At 27.9% G+C, this 11,070-nt stretch overlaps 1 protein-coding gene across 2 annotated transcripts in view; it reads right to left on the reverse strand.

Moving 5' to 3' along the window:
- The window catches only part of LOC114127927 (phospholipase A1-like), a 29,725-nt gene extending 18,913 nt beyond the window's left edge, over positions 1-10,812 (reverse strand). For both annotated transcript variants that reach the window (XM_050199544.1, XM_050199543.1), the window contains exons 1-4: positions 10,449-10,812; positions 10,326-10,373; positions 9,906-10,095; positions 184-292 (exon numbers count right to left, since the gene is read on the reverse strand). In XM_050199544.1, coding sequence (XP_050055501.1) covers positions 184-292; positions 9,906-9,969 — 173 coding nt within the window. In that variant the 5' untranslated portion in view covers positions 9,970-10,095; positions 10,326-10,373; positions 10,449-10,812. The remainder of the gene's footprint in view (positions 1-183; positions 293-9,905; positions 10,096-10,325; positions 10,374-10,448) is intronic.
- Positions 10,813-11,070: the final 258 nt, after the last annotated feature.

Below are 11,070 nucleotides of genomic sequence, written 5' to 3' on the forward strand. Positions count from 1 at the left end.
TCGATCTTACGACTATACGGAATATGCTGTAGGTATAATCATACATTATTTTTTAATAACTTCACTTTGATATATCAATGATTTCTAAGGATTTAATTGGCCCGAATATCATTTGCTTAGAGATTCCACACATAGTACATTCAAATCAATAATGTGGAATATTCATTATATTATTTATCTTACCTGGAATACAAAAATATTTTTATATCCATGTCTGGACATTGATCCGTTCTTTTCATCACACATTGCCAGTAATTTAGATTTAATACGTTCTGCATAAGGCACAGTGATACTGAAAACAAAAAAAAAAATAAATGAATATCATAATATTATTGATGTACCTATATACCATTCTTAAAGTATAGAATATTTGATGATGATTAAAAAAATATTAAAAATCGGGGAAATATAATTTCAAAATCAGTTAGCACTCTATTAGCATGCTAAAATTCCGGTTTCTAAACGTAATAAAATAATTATAAGCTATTATTCTATGAACAATTTTAAAACAGTTTGTTTAACTTTACAATGGTATAAAAAAACTTAAATAACTTAAAATTTATCTTAATAGTTGATTTGCTTACAATTGACATTTCATTTTTAAGTTCTATTAGTACCTACCTATTCATCTTTCAGAATTTTATAATATTGCAGGCTATTATGAATTATTTATATCAGGTACATTTTATCTGATTAAAAATATGTATTACCTATTAAACATTTTTGTTGATTTAATTTTTTTCTATTAAAGATGTTTTCTATTTTTTTTCTAATAAATACATTTTAATATTTATATTGGTTATAATGCGTAAACAGAGATTGAGGGATATCCAAACAATTTTGGCTAGTATACCTATCTTTAATTTAATAATATAATACCTACTATCATATAATTCGATCGTCACGCTGTCAAGATTTTAACAAGCTATTTGAGTCAGTCTCAATCTATAATGTACAACTATTTTTTATTATTATGCGAACAGCGAAAACCATCGATATTTCTTTTCTCAAATAAAAAAATCTTTATGTAGTTTGAAGAATTCGACTGATCTGTGGTTTTATGTATCGTACGTTTTAACACAATCATACTATTTACCGATATAATAATATACCACCTCCTAAATGATACACAAACAGATACAGGATTATTCACTAAGCATGCACATTCTCATTTTTCCTTTAATAGTAATTATAAAAGTATTTTTTAACTCTTTTATACTTTTTTTTACTGAAAATTATTTAATTGGTTATGTATTTAAAAATGTTGTATGTATTATATCGTACGCGAGATCACAAGTTACAAAGATAAAAAAAACGCGTCTCGTTATAATATTATAGCAATTGCTTCTGTATATTATAGGTACCTACCTACCACCTACCTATAATTCAATACTTACATGTACAGCGGTTACCAAGAAGTGTAAGTTTAGATTTAATTTGATTCGAGCCCGAGGCAGAACTCATTACACCTATAAGAACTGTAATTGTAAGACGAACTAGAGCGCGACTTTTGAAAACCAACACAATTACTATCATGGCTAAAGGTCCACAAGCGTGATGAATTTATGTTAAGTGGGAATTATACAGCCTATAGTAGATAAATAATGTTTCGGATTTTTAACAATCAACATATTAAATTTTTAAAAATGTGTTTCAAAATTATTTTTTCATTCCCCTCGATAATTTTTATTTTCTTCAGTTATTTTATTAATGAAAAAAAAATTGTTAAAAATAAAGAAACATAATTTTATAATAACTTTTAAAAATTCTAATTTATTTAATCATTAATTAAGGTAGAGTTGAATATGTCTCATAGGTGGAAGGAATATACTTATACAACTCGAACTAACACAAGTTAAACTTAATAAATTAAATTTTATAAATTAAAAAATTATTAACGTCTTTAGTAATATATACATTTTTTAAAGTTTAAAATCATAATATGTACACATTTTTGAAAAAAAAAATATTTAATTTTTAATATTTTTCATTGCTTTGATCAGAGCCTAAAATAAATATATATATTTTTAAAATACGAACCTAGTTATATTTTCAAGAAATTAATAGTGTTTAATTTTTAGATGATTCACCCTGGTTATTACTAATCCACGTTTACGTAATTTTATTTTGCATATTATAATAAATCGAGACTGAGCTGCATATTTTTTCAAATATTCCAATTTAAACATATTTTTAATATTTTATAAATAGTATACGTTTTATAATAGTGAAACTGCGACAAAAATGAATAAAAAAAAATTGTGTAATTGTATTCCAAATTATTAGTTAATTTTTCCCAATCTTACTAAAAAAAAAATAAATTCATCTTTTTTAAATTTTAAATTGCATTTTTTATCGATTTTTAGTGCATACGTTGCGTATATCAATTATATATTCAACAGTTTTTATTTATACTATTTACAACACTGATGATTACTTAATAATGCGTCATATATTTAGCATTGAATATTATTATGTTTATAATAAGTATAAATTATGTTTTTTTTGTTGGTTTTTATAATCAATTAGAAAAAAGTGATGACTATATTTGTACATAATATCTTTTACTAGGTATTTTCCTTAATTTCGTAAGACATTTTTTTTTGTTACAGTTTGTTATAAATTACTTTTATTAGTACATACAATATAATATTACATATATGGTGACATCATTCGTTTTTACATATCAGTATATCATTTAACAAAAATTATTTTTATAATTTCTCGCGATTCTGAAAAAAGGATAATTACCTATATGTTCATGATCCAATATCATGTCTCTCTCTTATGATAGGTAGCAATAGGTAAACTTTGGATTTTTTTAGAAAATTTTTTTCAATCTTTCTGAATATCTCATTTTTTATAATCGTTGATACATAATTTATTGAATAATATTTTCGGGAACATAATTGATGTACGCTATTGAGAGGCGGCAGTATATAGTGCGTCGTTCGGGACACGACGTTTAGATCTAAATTAGCGAATTATAAATTACAACACGTTTTGTCAATACGATATTTTATAATTGTAGACGAGACAGTCGCTACCCATAGCAAGTCCTAATCTAGTTCGCAGTTCAATCGACCGGTTACACCGCGCACAAATAGCCGGTGGCTATATTTTTTTATACACCGTTATGGAATACGTCTAAACCTATTAATAATATAATATAGAGTTTTCGAGTTTAAGAGTAATTAGATCTCTTATAAACTTAGATAGAAATAAGACGAAGTGTGTTTACATGTAGTTAATGTTTGTCAGCCGTGAAACGGGCGATTATCAGCAACGGTTTATAAAAAAAAAAAAAATCGAAAGGTGAGTTCTGAGTATTAACAATTAATAAGGTTAAAGCTAAGTTAAAATTATTTTTTTTTTCGTTACTTAATTATCTAGATAAACGGGTAAAGTTAATTTTCTAATTTACTTGAGAGTTTAAATAGCTTAGAAAAATTATTATAACTATACCTAGATACGTAGTTTTTTTTTCAATTTAAAGAATAACATGTTAAGGTTAAAATCATATTTAGCCATTTACAAATCTACAGTTATTTAGTAAAAAATAATCAATTAATTAATTATTTTTTTGTTTAACCACTCAGTATAACACACAGTCATTTTAAATACAAATACATTTTCCATAGTTTAATAGTTTAGTTATTACAGACGTAAATTTCATTGCTTACACTATACTATTACGGATAGTTCACAACAAATCTAAATACATTTTAATAATTAATACTATACATTTATAACAAAATATTAATTAGTTATTCTTAAAAAAATTGAAAGTTGCACACTGCACAGTTACTAAATTAAATATGGCATATGAATAAGAGTGACCTTCCTGGTGATTTAAATAACAATTTATTAAATTCTTTTTAATAATATAAAATAAATATTTCGTTTTGTAATAACTTTAAAATTGTAGAGTTAATTATGTACATTGTTTTTTAACTATTAACTTATAGCTTAATATTTTAAAATTGACTTGAGCTAGCTAACCCAATTTATATTTTTTTTAAATTGCAAACTACCAACATTTTATATTGGTTTAATATTCTATGTATACAAATGAAAATGTCTCATTATTATAATTATTAACAGTATGTATGTTATTATATTATGTTAGTATCAACTATTTTTAATAATAGAGAAATATCTATATTTTGGTGAATATAGTGTATATTATAATTGATACATTAGACGCGTGCGGTAGTTAGCACATTGGACGAGTGCTATCTAATATTATTAAGCGTGTCCGCGTTTCTTATTCGGATGACCCGGTTTTGTGCAGACGCTGCAGCCAGCATCCGAGTATCCGAGCCAGGAGGGCATACACGTCAGTATCCAAAATCGGAAGATTATTGGAATATATTATTATTATACACACGAAAAGTGAACGTTTCCGGAATCCGAGCCTATAATCGAATAATACATTCGTGGTGAAAACAACACTTGTGCCCTTTGGGCTTATCGCATACATAGACGATTTGTATACGTATTATTATTATATTTTTCTGCTTTTGCACGACTATAGAGTGAAATCAAACCGGTCTTATAAAATGTATCCGTTTGACCGAGAACCAGTCGCTTCTTTAGTAGGTATACACATATAAAACTGCGCGTTTAAACGATGACAAAAATACAGTTGTGGCTCTAATATCGCAGTCTTTAAAAATGCCCAGCCTCGGCGCGATCGAGGCTTGGTGCTGCGGAGGTGGAGATCGGATGTCGATACATATTTTATGCTTTTACCTATCCCCGACCGTCCATAAATAATTCCGAGTAAACGTTTACCTGCTACACAGTACACACAATACATTTTATTAAAATAAGATATTCGGCAGTTATTTACAGGGTTTAATTAAGCGTCGACGGTGGTTCGTTAAGTATATATCATATTATATTATTATTATATTAATACGGGATCGAGTGTTGGTGGCGTTTGTGTTCACACCGCCGTCGACAACACGGCGCCACGAAACCCAAATTTCTATACAATAATAAAATCGTTAAGGATTCGTAGTATTATAATATATTATCATGTTCTACACGGAGGTTTGACACAGAAAGTCCGTGCATATTATAATAGTTGTTATTTCCGCCGAGTAGAAAACGATTCCCGTTCGTATAGTTCGACGGATCTATACAAACATACGATTACAATAACCTCACACCGTGTCGATGTTTCTTTCATTTTATAACAATACAAAGATCCTTCGTTATAATATGCACCCCTTAAATCAACCCTCTTCAAAGGCCCAACACCTAAGACCTCGAAATATTTCTTTTCGGCGAAGCAGATGAATATCGAATATCACTTTATAGTTAACTCGACCTGCAGTGCTCGGATTACAAACGAAAATCGATATTAATAAAACGCGAAAAGCACTTAAATTTGACGCAGATATTTTCTATGTAGACCTATCCCAATTCGATCACTTGTCTAGATTATACATACGTTTTAATATAATATACTTATATAAGTGCTAATAAGTGCTAATCGGTGTCATTATTATCGCTTTTATAAATACATAACCATAAAAGGTGCAGCCGAACTGCATGCCAATAATATTGTTTAAATTACACGAGTTGCAGCATACTTAATATGTGCATTACAGTTTATACATAAAATCCAATTCACAAAAATTATATATTTTAAGTCACTTAATTTTTAAATGAGTGAAGAGAAAATATTTTTAAAAAAAATTAATTTTTTAGTGTTGAATTTTGTAGTAGAGTTTTTAAGTACCTACACCGAATAAATTCCATTGTGACATGCAATCGAACATTTTAGATTATTTTGAGATCAGTTGTCGAGCAATTCAGATGCAACCTATAACGTTATACTTGGGTTATGTATAACACGTTTCGAATGTACAGCTATAAAAATTAATAATAAAAAATGTGAAATCGCAACGGACACTTCAGTGGTCTTACTTTCGTTATATATATATATATATATATATATATGTGTGTGTGTATTTTATATATTATGCATACTATATGGTTGAATTCGCCTTTAACTTCGCCCATAACGCGTTACGTTCGTGGTAATTGAAAATTGTTATTATAATTCGTTGAACACCTATAATCTTAATTTTCACGCACAAATTATGTACTGTCGTATACGGTCGACCGCCACCGCTTGATTGTGGCTCAATCGGCATATGCCAACTAATGTGTATGTTCGCCTCAGTGTCACCATAAATATATAACATATACGATTTTCCAACGAATTGCATCTATTCTGTTCTTTTTTTTTTAATTTGGGCAAAAGTAGAATACTGTATAATCGTATACACTACGTTAGATGTGGCGAAACCACAACCGCTGCGGTTTGGTCACGTGACTAGGTATATCAACCCGTTTTTAATGGTTCCGACTAAAAATACATCCGATTTAAATTTCGACCCATCGCCCAATATTATGCATAATCAATAGTGAAGTTTGTTTTTATATTGTCTGTTCTGGAGCAACGGTCGAGTACAATATCAGTAATATCATCGCGAATATCGCATCATTGCAAATCACAAGGTCGGATAAACTGCATTATGCAGGTCTGATGACATGATATTATAATAATTATTCAGGTACAAGATATCTGTACAAAACAATACACTATAATGGTATCTATTTGGTGATGTAACTACAGCATCATGAACGTGTTTATTATGTTGCTCACATTCGAGGTATTTCTATTATAACAATTGAATTCAAAAAGCACACAAAAATTGACCATTTTAAATAATAAATAATATACTTATCCATTTAGGTCGATATTTTATTGTACGCATTTACACGCTTCATACACACAAAGAGCACTATTATTTAACATTATTACTTATTATTAATTGTCGCCGGCAAAATAATAAAAACAATAAAAGCGTCAACTAGGATAGTTAGTAAGTAATACTTGTAATGTATCTGATATATTATTATGATTCGGGTGATAATACCTATTATAATAATGAAATATGGTCGACGGGGAACTAATTTTTATTCAAACAATAGTAAATTGTCTATAGACCGTAAATACGAAATGAATTTTATAAGGAATAATAATTCCTATAATCAAATTAAGTCTCAGTGCACATAATATTATAGGTAAACGATTAGCTATAGTGTCCTGTGTTCGCAGTTGCATGTGATTTAGGTCAAGGTCCTCCTTAAACACCGTAAATAATAAACGTTCATACTTATATATGTAATATTTATACTAAACAAATTACATAGATATCTGCAACAGTTGTTTTCTCGTAACAATAAAACAAGTAATATCTACTTTACTCCGTAATTGTATTAACCCGGTGTACCCCTGAAATGCAGACGGGAAAGGATAGAAAAAAAATATTATACCTAATTAGAATACAATGGATGATATAGATAGGTATATTATGTATCGTATACTTATATTTATTTTTCATCCCGTTGTTATCATTTGAATTATCGTATACGTCATATTTGTTGAATATGATTAATCTCAAGCTAAAAGGGCAGAATAATAATATTATATTAAATTTATTACAGTAGAAACACATTGAGTAAATAATAATATTTTTTAGATATTTTATAACGGCACATTTGTGTTCAAAACTGAGAAACCGTATTCTTCTACACTATCCATTTTCCACCATTATTAAAAAAAAGAAATTGTCACCATCGTATTAATTTGAATAGATACTATTCTGAATAATTTCAACGTGTAAACTTCAAATATAAAATAAATGAATATTTATATAATAAATAATTGTAATAAAAATAAATTTAAATAAACTAACTGTTTTTTTTTTTTTTTTTTTTTTTTTTAATGTGTACGTAAACGAATCATATAATTGTGTGCAAATAAGCTGAATTTTAGATAAAATGTAAATGGACGCAAAATTTGAGAATATAGCCATCATATCGAACTATATAATGGATTTTTGCAGAGGACGGAACTTGGAAGTAACTGTATTATAAATTACGAATAATTTAATCATGCAGCTCATCATTGCTATAAAAAATATCGTCAAATTTCAATTAGCTCAGTGCTGAGTAGTTGCAATAGCTAAATTCGAATTAATTTCGTCCGAAAAAAACCAGCAAACTCCACATATTTTGTAATGATCATAATATGGCAATTGAATGTATTACAATTAATGTTTATGCACGTTGTAATATCAATGATGTTATGCCTATACATTTAAACGTAATGACAATTTGAATAAAAAAAAGGAAATTTGTCATATTCTATAATCATGAACAATACATATTATAATATTGTTGAATTAATTATACAAATTTACATATTTTTTTCACACGCAAAAATATCCAATATTACTAATTAGTAATTTAATACTTAAACATTCAAAATCGTATATATAATAATATTATGATGTATGGGTTAGAATACAATTATGATATTTAAAATAAAAATATAAAAAGTTTATATATTATGACTTATTGGTTCGTAAATTGATATTTGTAATTTTAGACTAATATCATTCATGTTCAGTTTTATCAAAATATTATTTTACACTTAAAATGGAAAAATTACAACAAAGCGTTATTACATGTTATTTTCAAACCTCGAGCTATCTATTTCCCCGAGTTTTTGCTCGTAATTTAAAACTGTTCTGATTATAAACACTGCAAATCGCGTTGCTGTTGATGATATTCCCACATAAAAATATAATACACATTGACGTTAGTAACTGTTTGTATACTTGTGAGTACTGCGCTACAGTTAATAAACGCGGGAACTGGACGTTATATTTATGCCATACCATTTTTGTGCGTAAAAATCGAAATAAATTGTGCTATTCAAAATGTCATCATTTTTCGTTATCGTGTCACAGTAAATAATCGTTATAGGGACAGATTGATATTTTTTTTTTTAAGTGAACCAACCTATTTTAATCTATTTCTAGAAGGGAAAAAATAATCGTGACTTGTGATTTATTTATTTATTAAAAACTGTTAAATTTCTAGCATGCATATCATAGATTATTATAAAGAGTCATTCACCAAGTATTCTCGCTCTTCCTTTATTATCTTACAATTAATTTATTCATAATGCGATTATTGGAAATTTTTATATACTTATTTAGTCAACAATATTTTCAGACATTTATAATTTTTTTTTTACATAATTTCAGGAGTTTTCTATGGATTTTTTGCAACTTATTATTATTTTTTTTTTTATAAATTTCTAAGTAAATTAAACAATGTATTAAATGTCTAAATTGAATTTCGAACGAGTAGTTTAAGAGTTATTGAACTTTATAAATTAGCTATAATATAGTTCATAACGACGGTTGTAAATAATATGTAAAGTAAATGTGGTATTTAATCTAGTAATTATTATATTCATAAAATGTATATAAATCATAATAAAAATATGGTCTTTAAGTATTTAATAATATATATTTAATGATTCTAAAAATCTTAATTTGAATAGACACATTTATTAAAAATTAAAGGGAGATAAACATGAAGCATAATAGGTGAATCACTCTGTATGTGACACATATCACTGTTGTACATTTAAAATGACAACCTAAAAGCTAAAATGTTCATTTACGATTTCCAAAGCAATTATACACTCTTGAAAATTGCAATGAAGTACTACTAACAAGTTTTTAATTATATATATAAAAAAAAATTTAAATAAATTAAAGGAAGATAACTATCACGTTTGATTATTTTTAAACATGGTAAATTGCGTGGTAATTTGTATAGAAAAATTTAACACTAAAAAATTGGAAAATATAAAAATATCCTCTAAGAATTCTTTTCAAATAATTTACTATGATTAAATAACGCACGCATTAGACCGACAGAATTTCTTTACTTAAACTAATTAAAACTATAATTATCTGCCTTCACTAATAATTATTATATTTAATAAACATATGATTTACCTGGTATAAAAGAGAGGCATATGAAATACGTTAAAACGTTTATTCCTCGAAAATCGCATTTCATTTTTAATATTGTTATGTTCTAATGGTATTATCTCTGAAGCCATTTATCGAACGTCAAAAATGAAAAAAAAATTCCAATAACTTTCGTTTTTCTGATGACATCCCCGTTGAATGTATTTATGATCACCTAAGTCACAAAAGAATAAAATCAACAAAAATAATAATATTAACATTATTACATATTAAAATATTATAATATTATATGACAGCTAAAAATTGAGAACGTCAATATAGTTAGTTGTACTTGACGTGAAAAGAAAAACGTCGCATCGCACATCGGTTGAACGACATACAATATTAAAATAAATTCGGAAAAAATTTACGTGTACCTATGTATATTAAAAAAACATGGTTTACCTGTAGATGAATATTACGATATAATATGTTAACTTCCACAGTCAAACCCTGTTTGAAACGGACCGAAAAACAAACACGAAATTAAATACTATAAAACAATAATAATATTATTTAATGCGCTACCTATTAATCACGTAAAACAGACACTATACTATTAAATATTTTATTACACGCGTCAAACCGAACCTAACTACTCAAATTTTACCGACGCAATGAGACGACAAGACGTTTCGCGACTAAATCGCGTGGGTGAGAAATTGTGAATGAAATGTACAGAAAAAATTTTCGAAAAAAAATTCACAACTGCACCGATTGTAATACAATCGTGTGTTCGAATTCGGTATCGACAATAGGAGGTATTAATGGCTTCAATTAATGTACGCGTTTTGTACGTTTTATTTCCGTTCTCGTTTGAGCGCGCGCTCGTGGTCCGTCGCGACTGAATGTCAAACCGTTTGTAAGAGCGAAAAAAAATACTATTCCATCGCGTGGTATCGCGTGACCGGCACATGGACGCGTGGACGGTATCCGTTGAGTGGGCTTCTGGTCGTACGCGCGCTCCAGCGACAACGGGTCTCGGTCAAAGAGTCTCGTGCACTTGAACGCCTATAGGTACGTACACGTGAGTATACAGGGCGATTCACCAACCGTGCTCACCCCCATTTTTTCTTAAAAATCTCGTTTTTGGAATAATTATTAAAATATATACTTAAATTTGAATGATTGCATTTCGAGTTATCGAATT

Source organism: Aphis gossypii, chromosome 2 (genome assembly GCF_020184175.1).
Source record: "Aphis gossypii isolate Hap1 chromosome 2, ASM2018417v2, whole genome shotgun sequence".
Taxonomy (NCBI): domain Eukaryota; kingdom Metazoa; phylum Arthropoda; class Insecta; order Hemiptera; family Aphididae; genus Aphis; species Aphis gossypii.